Raw genomic sequence first — 18,414 nt, forward strand, 5'->3', positions numbered from 1 at the left:
GTTAGCCTGAATGTATGATTTACTTGGTAAGTCCGTCACGTTTTTGTGATCATTAAAACCGCTTCTGACATCATCTAAAATAAGGAGGCACGACAACGAGGTTCTAGCTTCAACATGTTTACTAGCCTCGTCTGCACGTCATACATAGGTACGAATACCCACAAGGGCCATCCTACTACAACAAGAATGCGGACGGAAAGTTGTAAACGTTGGCGACGCACAGAGAACGCACGTAGGACGAGTTGTGGGCGTGTGGTTTGATGTCACCGCGAATATAGGCTATTATCCACCACATAGATTCCATAACCAGCCAGGCTACCGTGTAGGTTCCACCGCCACTTCAGGTTGACCAGCGTGGTGAAAAGGTCGGAGATGTATCAGCTTGTCTCCCCGACAAGGTTATCATGGTGGACGTTGCAGCGGCCGTTCTTTTCCACAAACCGCTGGCGCTCTCTCTTCCCGGGTGCAGATATAGTCATGTCCTGGGGCCTGTTGCACAAAACTAGGATAAGGGATTAAGCCAGGATATCTTGGTGATCCTGGCTCAATTGATCCGTAATCCGGTTGCACTAAAGATGGATAGGGGGCAGGAGGATATGTTATGGTATAAATTACCATGGAGATTTATTCTGTGGAGCTAGCCTGCTCCAGACCAGGCTAAATTCCAGGATCTATTTAATCTCATCCCTAATGTCAGTCAGCAGTCACCACAAATGGAAACCAATAGTTATTTCACTGCTCACTATACATTGTTATCACATATAACTAGACCCACTGTCATTATTTAAACGTTTGTGATCATTAATTTCAATGATTTTGGATAATAATTTTTAGATGATGTTGCTATCATTAGATAATTTACAGTTTCCCCATAGACTATAAGGCTATATATAAAATGATAGAATATTAGGGCCACAGAGGGGAAAAAAACACAAGTAATAATATTGTAACCAGTTGTTTTAAAGGAGGACAGTTAAAATGACAGATGTGGGGCATTTCGTGAAATTGTACTTCAGTATGGTTTCATAAACAAAGACATGCTGATGTGCCAGAATATTAAGTATCACATTGTCATAAGTATCAAAACTGTAAAAACAATATGTAGCTTTTCTGCAGAAAGAACCAGCCTCAATGTATGACTTTATCCTTTTTCTTCAGTGTGGCCCTAGTACTCTGTCATATAAACAAATACACATTCCATATGAATATAAAAACACAATGTGTAACATTATGTTCCTTTATTGAATAAGGACAAAACAAAGCAGGTAAACCGTCAGCTCCTTTCGAAACTGAAGTCACAGTGACTCTACAAGATGGAAAGCACAGAATCCAAGCATATTATACAAAATGATACATACACATTCAAAGGTCTGTATATAACACACCCTGCATGTCTGCACACTAAAATAAATGCAGGACAAATCCATACACATCAACTGAACAGACAAATGAATGGATGCAGTAGCCTCCCTGCAGCCTTGTATTACACACAGTATACCGCACAAACATCATAAGAGGCCAAATTCGTAAAAAAAACAAACCCAAAAAAAACCAAATTCCTCTGCCACCGCAGGACATATTTAACCAAAATTGAAAGCACACATACTAAAATAATTCAACACATATTGGTCCCTCAGCAGCCGACCACTGTCGTCATCAGGGAAGATTGCCGGATTGTCCCAGTCCATGGCTGGTGGCACTCTGGGGGCCCTCTCCTTCCTCAGGCAGGCCACATTGTGGAGGACAGCACAAGCCACAGTAATATCACATGCCCTAACAGGGCTGACCCTTAATTTGTGAAGGCAGTGAAAGCGTGCCTTCAGGAGGCCAAAGGTCATTTCAACTCTGGCCCTGGTCCTGGCATGGGCATGGTTGTAGGCCTGCTGTGCTTCCTGGGGGTCTGTGAAAGGTGTCAGGAGAAAAGGCTGGCAGCCATACCCCCTGTCTCCCAGCAACACACCAGAGAATTCACCTGTCAACACAAAATCTCATCATTACTACCTCATAAACACAGTGATATTCTTGACACAGCCATGATGGTTATAAATAGGGGTTGTGTGGCTTACCTTGTGATAGGCACTGATAGATTTCAGAGGCCCGAAAGATTCTGGAGTCATGGACTGAGCCAGGCCATTTTGCCACAACATTGCTGATCACACAGTCAGCATTGCAGACCATCTGAAATCATAAGATGAGGAATATTACACCAATCAATGCACATCACTGGCAATGCAGAGTGTTCGTCAATGGACAATATCAAAAAGTTATGTTCACCTGAACATTAATGCTGTGAAAGGATTTCCTATTCACAAAATCGGCCTCATGGGCACCTGAGGGGGCTTTTATCCTTATGTGTGTGCAGTCCACTGCACCAATGACATTGGGGAAACCTGTCACACAAAGTAATGAGTATCCTACTATGTGTTAACAGTTGTCCTGTAATTTGTAGATCCTCTTACCTGCAATCCTATAGAACTCCTCTTTGATGTCACAGAGTCTTCTGTGGCCAGGGAAGGAGATGAAGACATCTGCTAATGCTTTGATAGCCAGACACACACTCCTTATTGTGCGGCAAATTGTGGCCTTGTTCAGCTGTTCTGCATCCCCCACTGAGTACAGGAAGGCTCCACTAGCAAAAAAGCGCAAGGCCACACAAACCATTTGCTCCACACTCAGTGCATGGCTCCGTGCAGTGCGGTGCTTAATCCTGGGACCCAGTAGTCTGCATAGATACCTGATGCCATCTGCAGAAAACCTGTATCTTTCATATAGATGGTCATCAGGGAAGGCCAGTGGGTCCAACCGGTCCCTGAAGACCCTTTCTCGCCTGAAGGCTCTCCTCAGCACAAGTGCTTCTTCATCCACCACATCTCGCACGAATGGGCATGCCATTGTCAGAGCAGAAAGGAACACACAATTTTGGGCCTTCATATAGGCTAGTGGCCACACCTGGTGCTGGGGGGGTGGGCAAAAGAGGGCGATGCCTTATAACGATGACTTGGTTGTACTGATTGCTGGGAAAATAAAAAAAACCTTAGAAAGATGCCACCGTCCTGTGTGCTCACAATAAGAGCTCATATGTCATGGCTCACTTGACTTTACGAGAATATACCTAATTTTTATTTTGAGCTGTGTCATCTTCTTGGAGCTGGGGGAGGAAAGAAAAATAATGATTAATACATTTGTGTTACAGTTAGCATACAGTGTACATTGAAGGCATCTCTCACCTCCCTCAAGTTTTTTTATTTCAAGGTCCAGTTTCCTAATTGTCCTCTTTTTTATTTCGGACTCCAGTGCAAGATTTTCCATCTTTTTCTTCTTGTACTGAATGTCTATGTCTGCCAGTTCTATTTGGTGCCGGAGGTGGTTGCCATACAACTTTCTGATAGCTTGTGAGCTCTGTGAACACAATACAATTAGCGCAGCTGGAATTTGGCAGGATGTGGTGTCATTTTATTAATACGCACTATGTTGCCAGGCTGGTTTTCCCACTGTATAGCATCTGGGTCCTGTAAAAGAAATTCGATTTTTTGATTTTGATGAGGACTCCTCACCATTGTAGAGTAAATAGTACTTTCACAGTCTGAACATGATACCTCATGCCTTCTGGAATCCAGAGAGATGGTCTCCTCCTCATCATCGTCTCCATCATGTGCTGTTGCTGCTGCACTGGGGCCTTCACCCTATCACATTTAATCGGATTCATATTGAAGCTAGTAGACAAGACATGCCAGGCCTACAGTATGCCTTTGATGGAGTACTCACTGGATCAGCATCGTCTGGTGCTTGTGCTGGTGGCTCTAACAGGAACACAGTGCTGCCAGACACTGCAAGGCAATAGGTAAATCAAAGTCAGACAGTCCAAATTGATTCAATATGAATGTGGTTGTATCCCATGTAGAGATGGAAGGACATACCTTGAATGAAGCGGGTGGCATCTTGGGAGGAACCTATGCTCGTCTCTTTCCCCCCAGGTATCCCCTCTAAGACGGGCCTGCCTTTATTTAGCTCCAAGGCCATGTCCTCTGCTGGGGTAAGGTCAGCCTTTGGTGACCCACCACCTGTGCCTTGTCTGTGGGTATTCTTTTTCACTGCTAAAACAGTACAGACAATGTGTGAGCAGGCACCTTCTGGGTACAATATATGCTTGTGCTTTGTTAAATATTAGTCAGGGACCATACCATTCTGCAGAATGTTCTTGTATTTGATTTTGACCTGCTGCCATGTCCGTTTTGGCCCGTTCATGTTTAATCTACACACACACACACACACACATTTAATGGAGTCACACTGCAAAAAATTACTTGGTATTTGTCTTGTTTTCAGTAAAAATATCAAAAAATGTATCATAGCTTTATACAGTGTGATGGAGTTACTTTACACAATTTCACTCATATCTGCAGTGCATTTCAATTAAAAATTTAACCGTTTCATAATTACAGTACAACTGCATTTTTGGAGATGTGAATTAAATATTTGAATTGTAATTGTGATGTTTCAGCGGAGCGGTGACTGTGTAATTGTGCACTACTTACGCATTCAGGCGGTCTGCAATACTTTGCCACGCTTTTTCTCTTTGCTTTATCACTGTGGCGGTGTTGCCTTTCTTCTTAATTATATATTTTACCTCCTCGTATGCCTCCATGAGGATTTGTGCTTCCGACGGGGAAAAGTACGCGGCTCTAGTTGCCATGGTAAATCAGTTAATCTGTGATCTGTGGCGGGGTCTATTTGAGTGAGCCGTGAGCGCGCACCTATCCAGGATTGGTTTCACCTGGCTTAATGAATCCGTGTCTGCTCATCCTGGCTTGGTCTTTGTGCAACCAATTAAGCCTGGACGCACATGTTTTGGCTTCATTGAGCTCAGCTGAGTCATTTATCCCGGATGTCTTAATTCTACTTTTGTGCAACAGGCCCCTGTTTGGTGTTTCCTGCACATCGCAGACATGATGACCGATTTGTATTTCACCAAATAGCCTTGACGCAATCCGAGAGATGCAATAATATTAACTTGCTCGCCATGGGATGCTACTGTTTTTAGGTAAATGAAAGTGATTTTAAAAAGATGCATAACAATCCATGTATCAGTCGAATAAATAGGCCGTATGCATTCCAGCATTTGTTGGCCCCTCAGTCCTTCCTGGACAACTTTTATATAGTCCCAGGCTTCACATTATTGTTGTTATGTCACACTGTCAAAAGCTCATTGAAAAATGCAAAAGATGTGTCTATAACAGATCCAAACAGTTCCTGCCCTTCAACTGTACTCCTTCCAAAAATAACCACAGTCGACTGCAGTTACTGCATTTTTTACTTCAGCTTCAAAACTGCAATATTTTTTGTAAGGGTGGCCACTTGTTCAGATGAAACACTTCTAAAGAACTGCAGCACCTGTTGGTAGATGTAGCTGTTGGGGAGAGAGAAGGAGGGACGGTAAATATGCCTCTTTGTCCAATCCAATCTCGCTGTGCTATCAATAAAATAGTATTTACCTCGGCCTATAGGCTAAATTGTGTGAAATGTGCACATAACTTATTCTGACATAGGCCTACACCAAAACAGCTTTAATACAGTAGAACTATAATAATATTTATTTCAAGGACCCTGACAATTTGATCACTAGCTATTTAGTTCCCCCTAGTGATACTTGGTTGTAAGTGCAACTCCATTTAATGAGGATGTAATTATTGTGAACAAGCCCATTTGTCTTCTTGGGAGACGAGGCATTCCCTCTGAGGGTAAACCTGATGCAACCATATCCAGGTAAGACACACTGAGTGTCCAAAACATTAGGAACACCTGCTATTTCCATGACATAGGTTGACCAGGTGACTCCAGGTGAAAGCTAGGATCCCTTATTGATGTCACTTGTTAAATCCACTTCAATCAGTGTAGATGAAGGGGAGGAGACAGATTAAAAGAAGGATTTTTAAGTCTTGAGACCATTGAGACATGGATTGTGTATGTGTGCCATTCGGAGGGTGACATGTCAACATGGGCTAGCATCCCTGTGGAATGCTTTCAACACCATGTAAAGTCCATGCCTGATGAATTGAGGCTGTTCTGAGGGATAAAGGGGGTGCAACTCAAAATTAGGAAGGTGTTGCTAATGTTTTGTACACTCCATGTATGTTCTCTTCTTCTGGTTGATGACTGTTTGTGTCATGCTGTGAGCTACACACTTGTTTTGCTGTTTTTGAATAGAGCTTTTTTCTCATTCACACTTTACAAATCACAATAAAGACTACAATCACTTTGTCTTGTTTTGCACACTTTGTACAAAATAATAAAATACAGTCCTACAGGATATTTCTTAACGTAGCTCTTTATTAGCTAGCTATAACTGACATGTTCACGTATCGCCAACCAGGATCAAACTGACCATCACCTAACCATTTGGGTGGTCTTAACCAATCATAGCACAGTATGATATGGCGGTAAAATGCATCCAATTACAATTCAGTATGTTTACACATATGAATATTACACACTTCATCCTTGTTGTTTTAGTTTGTCATATCTTATTGAGTATAGAACCTCAAGACATTTACCTAACCTTGTGTTGTGAGGACTTTCCTGCTATAGTACATAGATGTTCAGCTGTAGACAATAAGGCTAGACCCTCGAGACATTTACCTAATCAACATAACACAAGGTTGTACAGGGCCATGTTTAGTGGTCTTTCAACGGAGACCTTCCTGCTTTGGTACATGGGTGAGAATGAGTGTCCAGCTGTAGACAATAAGGACAGCCCCTTGAGACATTAACCTCATCTACATAGCTCATGTACAAAGCAGTTCACTGAGTAGCTGATTCGGAAGTCATTTTTTTTATAACTACAAATATCCAGACAAAGACATTTGCATACCTTTCAGAGTATTTATTTACGTTCACAAGAGGAAATATCACTAGGAAAATAATATAATGTACAACATTGTAAAAAATTAAATGAAAACATCATCCCTGACAAACGGGAGACAATGATCAGGAGGAATAGACACCATCCATGGTTACCATGACGTCGAAGACAGCCTTTGCTGTCCACTGCTGCTGTTTCCGTTATTCCTGCTGCCGTTTCTTTAAGTCATCCACCCGCTGCATAATGTCAGTGTCCAAAGGACCCTCAGCTATCTTCCTTTTCCGGCCACTGGAGCTGGGCCAGTGATATGGGGCGGAGGTTGATGGAGTTGCCAGGCAGAGAGCCCAGGGTGCGCCTGGGATGTGCGTTGGTGAGAAGGGCTTGGGCGTTGGGGGAGGGGCCAGGGAGGTGAACCACCTGTAGAATGGCAATTGGAGTCCATCTTTGTCTCTGGGCTGTCCAAAACACCATCCTCCAAAACGTACAAACGGATGGCAAATACATTGCAAGCAATCTTAAATCATCTCCTTGGGCTCCTTTGAGTTAAAATGCTCACTCAAAAGAACTCACTTCATAAGCATATCAATCTAATTAGCACACACACACCACGGTGTCTGTTATCAGATGTTTAAACTAGCCCCGCTAATCAATTTAATTTAATCAATTAAATGTGTTTATATAGCCCTATTTACACGACTTTCTTAGCCAGCATAGGTTTTCAACGGCCTTGCTTTTGTGTGTAGGGCGCTGTCCATGGTGCTGATGGAAAGCAGAGGAGATTTCATGCCAACCTGTCACGTCTTGTTCAAAGGCATGGTTATCCATGTTTTATGCAGTCCTATAGGCCTATTTGTTTGGCAAGACAGCTGTACATGGGTGCATCCTTCTATAATAGGCTGTAGGCCTAACTGGCCCGCCAGAAATATTATTTGGCCCCCCAAATTAATTCGGAAGATTCTTTCAAGGGCCCAAGATGCAAAAACACCCACATGCAATGTCTCAAGAAGGAAGTTACCATACCTAAATAAGGCAACGGTTACATTTTAACTTAATTCATGAGAAGAGAGAATGCAGTCAACAATTAAAACAGGCAGCGGACCATTTTGTGGTGCTGAAACGTAAAGCCGCAACCGCAGCGCAATCAATAGGAAGTGAACTGACAGCGCCTAGTGCTGAAAACATTGCTAATTCGTTATAAAAGTGTTGCACAGCAACAGATGGAGAAAACCTACACCAGTCGAGAAATTAATTTAAACAATAATCTTAATTTTAAATTTGACTTTACAAACATCAAGATGGCTTAATTTGAGTATATGTTTTATCGAACCTTGGTCTATATAAAATAACTTAACTGGCATCTTTCACTATAAAACAATATATGGACTAATAGAAGTGGGATTTTTTTTATTAGGCCTACTTACAATTGCAGCTGGATAAAATTGTAACATCCCACATAAAACAAAAATGTAAAGAAAAAACGCCTGGGTGTGAATGTCTGTATCGGGGAAAGCCTGCTACTTTAACGACAGAACAAACAGAAAATACTGTCAGCTTGAGACCTAAATATCCCTGGATAAGCACTCACAATGTTAGTATTTACTAAATACAGTCATATAAGCCATTAAGTCACTTACTCAATGGGAAAAGTTACATTTCCCCTCGGACACGATCTTGTGGATGTCGCATGAGATGGGTGTGATGTTGATGCGCAGGCAGTCCTCCATTTAAAGCCGGCTTCTGTCGTGAGAACAGAAATTGCGTTCATAGAGGAAAATAAGGGAGAAGTATTCGCCACCTGGGAGGACTGTGAGAGGATCATGTACAAACGCATTGATATCCTTGGGCACTCTGTAGTCTTCTAATCTGGTCGATAAATTGTCCCTCAGCTGCTTGATGAAATCTTCCATGAAATCTTCCATCACCGATGTGACAATGCTGCGGCCTGGTCACTATGCCTGTCGTTTCTTGTGCAGTAGACTTCCAGAGGACAAGTCCAAATCGAACAACTCAAGCTTCCTAGTAAGTGCCTCAAATGTTCAACCATGTCCACGACTGTTTTCCCTCTTCCTTGCAACTGGAGATTTAACCCGTGACAGAATATGTCAGTCAAAAATGCCTCGTGTGTAGCTTGCAGCTAACGCTTCAACGTGTCTGTGTCTGGGGCGGGAAGGCCACCTTTGAATGTTCCATGGTCGGATTTATAACGACTTTGAGATGGAATTCTTTGTAAACAGTGACATTTATCTGCAAAGAAGACACACTTGGCATCGGCTTGGCATCGGAAAAAGATCATAAGATGAAAGCATATCTCACTGTACATTCTTCCCTGAAACTTTTTCATTATCCACCTTTCTTTTGATACTTTTTGAGAGCTACGTTCTCTGTTGCTATGCATATAATTGTTCTGAACGAATGTTGACGTAAACAAAGTAGTGTAGCCTACAGTAGACTACGTAGACCCGTTTTCCCCACCTATCAACGCACAGAGAAAGGGAGAAAATAATATTAGAATAGAGCCATGGTGATTTTACGAGCGTAATCAGATCGAAATATATTATGTTATTGTCACTGAATGTATTATGTACTAATCGGATTTGTTAAACATGTTATTCAATTTGTAGTGTAGGCCAATTAATTGTGCTGATATTATATGCTAATTATGTTCAAGCCAGTCTACTATTAGCGCAGGAAAAATGTGTCCAGAGGCCAAACCCAGTTGACGAACCCTGCTGTAGGTTATTTGTATCTCCATTCACCCTTTGTTTTCTGCGTTTGCTTACTGTTAATGTGACTAGCCTAAATATAGATTGTGTCATGCCTTTATCGATCTAATATTTTGTTTACTAGGCCTACTTGGTACCACTGTTCTGTTCGCATTTTTTTCGTTCGCATTCGCAGTTGAGTCGGTATTTTTGTTTGCATGCATGAATAACTAGGCTACTAAACATGGATTTTGTTAAGACAGCTATGTGTACGGCTGCATTCACATAGGCTGTTTGTAAAAGGTTAATTACCCTATCTGTCTTGTGGCCTTCATTCATTACCAAACGGCCTTGCTTTAATGTGTAGGGCGCTGTCCATTGCGCTAATACAGTGCAGCGGAGATCACTCCAAAAGCACTCAATCATTGGTCTCAGAGTCTCGGCATTTTAACTTTGTTTATTGTGGTATAGCATGAAAAGCAGAATTCAATACAATTCCAATGCAAGAACCCCCCAAAACGGTGCCCCCTCACCGATTTCAACTGCCCTTTAAGTCATTTGAAATCTGGCGCCGGGTCTGGGTGTCTGTCTGATGATGTTTCAAGTAAACAGTAAGCCATTCCAGGTGTCGGACACACACCGGCAGCTGATCTGGATCGATGTTCAGATTTCGTGATATCTAACTCCAACTGTTGTCTTTTGCGTGCTTGTCCAAATACAACCGCATCGACCCTTACGAAAAAAAAAGATTGCAGTCAGAGTGCAGTATAACTGCAGTACACTGCTGTATAATTGCAGTATGCTGAAAATACTGCGTCCAAAATACCACAGTTGACTGCAGTTACTCTGCAAGTTCAAAACTGCAATCTTTTTTTGTAAGGGGAAGGAAGGGTTGTAGAAGTTATCGTATTGTCTCACCAGCTCGCACAGAAGCTCCTCAAAATTGGATAGAGACATATACATAATTGCGTGAAGCAAATCTCGTAATACAAGTGTGACGCATACAGAATGTATGGTCACATTTGTGTTTACTTATTGTTTCTTTGTATTGGGGAGGGATACTTTTACTGAAATGTCAGTCCTCCAAGATTTAGCCATTGCGATGCATGTATACTACTGTTGGCCAGTAGGGGGCAGTGAGACGCGTTTGCTTCGCACTGGGACCATATGCGATCCTGCACATGTGTGTTCTCAAAAGAACCTTTGAAAGAGAAGCCACGTTCTCCTGTATCATATAATTTGTCCTGTATTACAGGTCAGTAAAGTGAAAAAATACACTGAATACCACAATATAGTTTTGTAACTTGCCTGTTGAAATGAATGTAATGGTTTTGAATAGTGATGCACCAATATGACATTTTTGGCTGATACTGATATCTGATATTTTCCTTGCCAAAAAAAATCGATACCGATAACCGATATTACATTTTTTTGCAGCCTTTTAAGCATTCTAGTACAGTTAAATAGTTAACACACACAGATGGACGCAGCAGTCTAAGGCACCGCATCTCAGTGCAAGTGGCGTCACCACAGTCCCTGGTTCGAATCCAGGCTGTATCACATCCGCCCGTGATTGGGAGTCCCAGCGTCGTCCGAGCCGTCATTGTAAACAAGAATTTGTTCTTAACTTAACTGACTTAACTGACTTGCCTAGTTAAATAAAAGGTTACACCACACTGAACAAAAAGTTCATTTGTTGGCATTTACGTGTGTCCCCATTACCAGTAGAACATAATCCAAACCCATTTCTTTCACTTACCTGCTGTTGTTTCGTTGTTCATTTGTTCAGTCGTTTCATTCTCAACCAGGATTTATATGGAACGCCGTTCGGTTCTTTACACGTCAAATAGGTTATTTGATGTGTATCTTTTTTGACACGCAAAGACCCAAACGGCGTTCCAAAGAAATCCTAGTTGCGAATGAAATGACTGAACAAATGACACGCTAGCTAGCTAACTATATAGCTAGGTGTCATCATCTAAAATAACACTAATTTATAAGAAGGTTCTTATTTGATTAATGGTGGCCGGACCCATCTATGTGAAATTAGCCACAGTAAGGATTAGCCACAATAGAGTGTTTTGTGGTTAGCCTTCAAAATAAAAGTATAGCATAATTCTACTTTTTCTATTCATTTGTATCACTGTCAATGACATACTTTTATTTGGAAGGCAAACTGCAAATTCCAATATTGTGCCTAATCCTTATTGTGGCCTGCTTCACAACACATAACCCGGTCCGGTCGAGCCTCACTAGCCAGATGAAGCTAGCTGGCTGCTTATAACGTTAGCTTTGGGCAACAGGGTTAACGCTATTTATTTTCATGAACTGAAGTTCAATTTCAATAGGCGAACAAGAAGTGGCAACCTAGCTAATACTTACTCACAATGATTACTAAATCATTGCTAAGAATAATGAAAATGACTGCAGTTTCTACTGGTCATTGTTTCACGCTGGTTGTATTGGTGCTAGCTAGGTACCAAGCTAAAGCTAGCTACCCCAGAAGTTGCGGTTGAACAAATTATGTTTTATTACCAACGTGGTATTGTAAACACATCGTTCGTGGCCGGTGTTTCCTTGCTTGCAGACTTTTTTTGTACAGTTTTGACAGTGCTACTGTATCTTTTTTGACACGCAAAGACCCAAACGGCGTTCCATAGTATGCATGTCGTGAAGCTAATAGCAGTGACGTTATTATTGTCTAACTCCAGTAGGGCAACATCTGAAAAATAGCGCACTTGGTAGTGTGTACCGGTGCTCGACCAGTCGGCGAAAACCATCATCACCCACGACAGAGAACGGTTGATTGTCAAGGGCAATGAATTCCTTTATCTTGGCTTTAATGGATTTCACCTTTGAGTTGTCTTGCTGAAATGTTCTTACTCTTTCAAATGACTGCTCCACTTGTTGACTGCTCGATCCACACAGCAGACATAGTGGGCTAGGTTAGGAATGCTGGGCTGCACGTGTAGCGCAAAATGTTACGTGGCGTTATTACGTCATGTACCTACGTTATATAGGTATACACGGTAGCTTTGACATCAGTTTTTAACATCGTCGTTATACTACACATCAGCCGATACCGATGTTGGTATTTTTAGCTAATCTTCCGATTCCAATATTTTCACCGATATATCATGCATCCCTCGCTTTGAACAACAAAGTAACTGTATAACTTCGTACTACACAGAAAACGCATGGCGAGTGTAAAATGAAGAGTGTAAAATGAAATGGCAGTGCATTCCTTTGATCTCGAAAAAAGCTAATTGTTAACTCCTGAAACGTTTCATTTTTTAAAGACACTCCTGACAATATCCTAAGGGTTTAGAGAATGTAATGTTATAACTGTGATGTTTAAGAAATTTGTAATTGTTGTACTTTAAATGTTAGAAAATTGTTTAGCTTTTGGCTAGCTCCGGTTAGCTTTGGGCTTGCTCTGTTCAGCTTTTGGCTAGCTCCGGTCAGTTGGTTGCTAGCTTCGGTTAGCGAAATGCTAGCTTGTTTGGTCATTTTCCAATAATTAGCATTCATGTCAGTTTACAAGTCTTATTAGCCCTTCTTACACTAGGTGAATTGTCACACCCTGATCTGTTTCACCTGTCCTTGTGATTGTCTCCACCCCCTCCAGGTGTCGCTTATTTTCCCCGGTATATTTATCCCTGTGTTTCCTGTCTCTCTGTGCCAGTTTGTCCGGTCAAGTCAACCAGCGTGTTTTTCCCGTGCTCCTGCTTTTTCTTATCTTTCTTTTTCTAGTCCTCCCGGTTTTGACCCTTTCCTGCCTTGACTCTGAACCCGCCTTCCCAACCATACTGCCTGCCCTGACCTTGAGCCTGCCTGCCACTCTGTACCTCCTGGACTCTGACCTTGTTATGATCTTTTGCTTGTCCATGACCATTCTCTTGCCTGCCCCTTGGATACAAATAAATATCAGCGACTCAAACCATCTGCCTTCCGTTTCTGCATCTGGGTATCGCCCTGTGCCCTTCTATGAATGTATTTTGAGCATGGGTATAAAATAACTTCTAATGACTTATACCAGTCTTTAAAGGCTTTCATGTTTTAGAGTCTCCTATGGGGCTATAGTGGGCAACAGTCTTCTACATAATTATAACCTAAACAGGTGAATTAAAGTTGAGTAAATGTGTTTGGGTATAAATGTAAATAATTTGTTGATGTGAATTGGATTGGAATTTAATCTTTTGTGTGAATTTATGTATTTTTGATATGTTTATGAAATAATATGCCAGGGATTTAGGAGACAAATTATTAAATACAAAAGAAAACATTGAAATACAATGAAAAGACAGAAAGACCATTTGCACTTGAGAGAATGTTGAATAAAAGAATTGTGAGAACCTTTGAAAGAGAAGCCACGTTCTCCTGTTTCATTATTTATCCTGTGTTACAGGAACTATCATCTGCTGCACCAGTCCCTAAACTGGGACCTGTAACATATTTTTTGGGGCTCGTCAGGGATCGGCGCCACCTATCGGTTGGGAGCTGATCCAGTGATAGATAACATCTGAGACCAAGATGGATCTGCGGCTGAAATCCATGTTGCGGACAGACTAATGTGAGCAGAGACTGATTCTTGATTCTGGACTGTGCTGACCGTTCGTGAGTAAAAGGATGAAGTTACAATGTCAGACAGTGGGAGGAAGAGCCTGGTGTGGAATATCAGGAAGATCCTGCTCAACTTGTCAGTAAAGAAACTTTTTAAAATTGCCAGTACTGCGGGTCAAGTGCTAGATAAAGACCAGTCAGAGCTCGAAGACGGTGATCATGAAGGTTGCTTTGAGTACATCAGCGCCTTTATGTACAGTAAGTCAATACTTGAGTCAGAGGATGGGGGTGTGGTTGATTTGTTGGTTTTGAAAGATAATGTTGATGCTGTTATACAGACTCAAAATGTAACAACACTGTTTTACCCAAGTGATAATATTGAGCCGTGCGACAGATTAACAATCCCTCCACCTATTGAAATAGCTCATGCAGTCACAGCTAGTCCAGTTGATGCTGCTCCACCTACTGACCTAGCTCATACAGTCACAGCTAGCACAGTCAAAACGACACCAAATACTGATTTACTTAGAGTGCTCGCAAGCTATGAGGAGCTTAGCAAGAAACTTCTCCAACATGTTACTGTACCTACTTCACAGCATGGGGTCCACACCGCCCTCTACAACACACTACAGTGACACACCATGCAGAAGCCTGCAGACGCTGACGACACACCCAAAACACGAGAAGGTGATCTCCTTAAGAGACCTCTCCTACCTATCCTAGAACTGAGCTTAATGCAGAGCCATGTAGTAATACCAATACACTTCCCTGTATCACGCCAGAAGTAGTCAGCGTACAACAGAGACGTAGTGCTAGAAAAACCTGCACTTTACCCTCTCCAGACCCACCAGCTGCTAAAAGCCCTGACCCAATGTAACTTGAATGGCTTAGCAGTGAGTGCTTTGCTTGACACAGGAACTCAAGTCAGCATGATAGACCGTATTTGGAAAGACAAATACCTACCTGATCTTGATATCAGACCACTCATTGAAATCATTAATGGTAATAACAAGCTGAAGGTGTATGCAGTAGATGGAGACCTCATCAGCCTATTGGTTAGAGCGTTGGGCCAGTAACCAAAAGGTTGCTGGATCAAATCCCTGAGCTGACAAGGTAAAAATCTGTCGTTCTGCCCCTGAACAAGGCAGTTAACCCATTGTTCCCCGGTAGGCCGTCATTGTAAATAATAATTTGTTCTTAACTGACTTGCCTAGTTAAATAAAAAGTTTTAAAAATATATATATCCCTTCCGATGGTTTGGTTGCCATAACAGTAAACTTATCTGGGAATGAGGAACCCAGCCTGTCAATTGATGTCTCTGACCTAGTGAGTGGTCTACCACTGGAGAGGGCATTACTTGTGTTCAATGTATTTGAAGAACTGGTCCAAGGGCAACCAGAGAGACTCATACCTACCCTCATTACCCTACTCTGTGGGGCCATCTCTATTCCTGATTGACAAAGCAAAGATCATTGTGAGCTGTATGTAGACCATAAAACCCAATGTGCAGCAAGGACGCCTCAGGGTTGGCCGACTGGACGTAGTCATTGCCGCTGGCCAGGTAGCTTGGGTTAAGTGTAGAGTTCCACACAGTATGGACCAATCCGATGCCCCGGTGTTGTTTGAGCCAGATGAAAACAGTATGCCGCTACAGCAACTGGATATGGATGAAGGCTTGCTAGAAATCCGGACCCAAGGAGGCCATGTGTAGTAGTGCCGGTAGACACCAACACAAAACACAACATCATCTTGCCACGAAAGACAGCTCTGGGCAGTATTCAACCCAACCAGAAGGTGGTTGAAACAGACTCATCCAGCAAATCAGAGTTCAATGTGAAGGTCAACAGCGTTACCACCCCACCAGCTGATCCATCACTGTGGCACCCACCAGTTGACATCAGTCACCTAGACAAGAGACAGCCAAGAAGATGTTATATGAAGAATCAGCAGCGTTCGCTCGAGACAGCAATGACCTTGGGTGTATTCCAAGCCTGCAAATATCACTCAACCTCAAATATGACATTCCTGTGCAGAGAGCGTACTCATCAGTCCCGAAGCCATTGTTCCAAGAAGTTAAGGGACCTCCAGCAGGCCACAAATGTGCATGTGTCTGCTCAAACGGTCAGAAACAGACTCCATGAGGGTGGTATGAGGGCCCGACGTCCACAGGTGGGGGTTGTGCTTACAGCCCAACACTGTGCAGGACGTTTGGCATGTCCCAGAGAACACCAAGATTGGCAAATTCGCCACTGGCGCCCTGTGCTCTTCACAGATGATAGCAGGTTCACACTGAGCACATGAGCACATGTGACAGACGTGACAGAGTCTGGAGACGCCGTGGAGAACGTTCTGCTGCCTGCAACATCCTCCAGTATGACCGGTTTGGCAGTGGGTCAGTCATGGTGTGGGGTGGCATGTCTTTGTGGGGCCGCACAGCCCTCCATGTGCTCGCCAGAGGTAGCCTGACTGCCATTAGGTACCGAGATGAGATCCTCAGACCCCTTGTGAGACCATATGCTGACACATGCACATTTGTGGCCTGCTGGAGGTCATTTTGCAGGGCTCTGGCAGTGCTCCTCCTTGCACAAAGGCGAAGGTAGCGGTCCTGCTGCTGGGTTGTTGCCCTCCTACGGCCTCCTCCACATCTCCTGATGTACTGGCCTGTCTCCTGGTAGCGCCTCCATGCTCTGGACACTACGCTGACAGACACAGAAAACCTTCTTTCCACAGCTCGCATCGATGTGCCATCCTGGATGAGCTGCACTACCTGAGCCACTTGTGTGGGTTGTAGACTCCGTCTCATGCTACCACTAGAGTGAAAGCAGTTTGATTTCACAGAAGTGTGATTGACTTGGAGTTACATTGTGTTGTTTAAGTGTTCCCTTTATTTTTTTGAGCAGTGTATTATCATATGAAGTCAAAAGTCAGTGAACCATGACCAAATGGCATAAGAAAAGTCCAAACGCCATATATAAGTATTGAAAGTACAAAATCAGGATGTTATGTTCATTTGCCATATATGATCATAGGACGTCGGCTTCTGAACTCAAAAGTCAGTGAACCATGTCCAAATGGCATAAGAAATATCCAAATGACATATATACTGACCAAATTATATATATCACTATGTTATTAAGCCCTGAATCAACCTAGAAGGTCTATTTGTCATGTTTGATCATAGGAAGTAAGAATATCTCATTGATGTTAATTCAGCATGTCCATTCCGTAATGGGAAGTCCTTATGGATATACATTGGCAATGGATACTGTCAATTTGCAGAAGAGCATGTTCACACTGACAATATAGCATATGGGTAATAGACACTGTCCAATCGCTCGTTGGTGTTGATTTCAGCCTGTCTATTTGGTGATGGAAAATCCCTCATTAAACACATTGGTCATCTACAAGTCTCTGCTAGGTAAAGCCCCGCCTTATCTCAGCTCACCGGTTACCATAGCAACACCCACTCGTAGCACACGCTCCAGCAGGTATATTTCACTGGTCATCCCCAAAGCCAACACCTCCTTTGGCCGCCTTTCCTTACAGTTCTCTGCTGCCAATGACTGGAACGAACTGCAAAAATCACTGAAGCTGGAGACTCATATCTCCCTCACTAACTTTAAGCGCCAGCTGTCACAGCAGCTCACAGATCACTCCACCTGTACACAGCCCATCTGTAAATAGCCCATCCAACTACCTCATTCCCATACTGTTATTTATTTATTTTTCTCCTTTGCACCCCAGTATCTCTACTTGCACATTCATCTTCTGCACATCTATCACTCCAGTGTTTAATTGCTATATTGTAATTATTTCGCCACTATGGCCTATTTATTGCCTTATCTCCCTTATCCTACCTCATTTGCACACACTGTATATAGACTTTTTCTATTGTATTATTGACTGTATGTTTGTTTATTCCATGTGTAACTCTGTGTTGTTGTTTCTGCCGCACTACTTTGGTTTATCTTGGCCAGGTCGCAGTTGTAAATAAGAACTTGTTCTCAACGAGCCTACCTGTTTAAATAAAGGTGAAATTAAAAATGAATCAAATTGAACTCAAAAGCTCCCAATATTTCTTTGGCTCATCAAATTAGGAGCGACCTACTCGGTGACCTACCTCTGAAAACAGGTTCCCTAGAGCGGACCACACAATAACTCTATTACTATAGGTAAGAACTCAGTTTACCGCCTTAACAAGCGGCCGCTTGTGTTTTGTGCAGTCCGTCCAGGAAGCCCATTCACAGCTGCAGATTTTGTCACGCCCTGACCAGAGAGAGCTGCTTATTC

General features: G+C 42.6%; 2 protein-coding genes across 2 annotated transcripts in view; one reads left to right on the forward strand and one right to left on the reverse strand.

Annotated features, from left to right (window-relative positions):
- LOC129860409 (uncharacterized) overlaps nt 1-18,414 on the forward strand; it is a 269,201-nt gene that overhangs the window by 12,829 nt on the left and 237,958 nt on the right. The gene's annotated exons all lie outside the window — the stretch shown is intronic.
- LOC129860408 (uncharacterized) lies at nt 2,613-4,917 on the reverse strand. The gene is made up of 9 exons (XM_055930791.1): nt 4,536-4,917; nt 4,182-4,252; nt 3,918-4,094; nt 3,766-3,827; nt 3,597-3,683; nt 3,468-3,509; nt 3,228-3,399; nt 3,113-3,148; nt 2,613-3,014 (listed from the first exon to the last, which is right to left on the reverse strand). Exons 1-8 carry the CDS (start codon nt 4,691-4,693, stop codon nt 3,135-3,137), a joined length of 783 nt encoding a protein of 260 aa, XP_055786766.1. The 5' UTR covers nt 4,694-4,917; the 3' UTR covers nt 2,613-3,014; nt 3,113-3,134.

The sequence above is a fragment of the Salvelinus fontinalis genome, chromosome 8, assembly GCF_029448725.1.
Source record: "Salvelinus fontinalis isolate EN_2023a chromosome 8, ASM2944872v1, whole genome shotgun sequence".
In the NCBI taxonomy this organism is placed as follows: Eukaryota; Metazoa; Chordata; class Actinopteri; order Salmoniformes; family Salmonidae; genus Salvelinus; species Salvelinus fontinalis.

Excerpts from the sequence above, each read along its gene's own strand:
- LOC129860408 (XM_055930791.1), bottom strand. The coding sequence starts at position 4,693 with ATGGCAACTAGAGCCGCGTACTTTTCCCCGTCGGAAGCACAAATCCTC. Across the intron at positions 3,684-3,765 it reads CACCAGACGATGCTGATCCA|GGTGAAGGCCCCAGTGCAGC; the intron begins GTGAGTACTCCA and ends TAAATGTGATAG. Across the intron at positions 3,400-3,467 it reads AAAACCAGCCTGGCAACATA|AGCTCACAAGCTATCAGAAA; the intron begins GTGCGTATTAAT and ends TTGTGTTCACAG.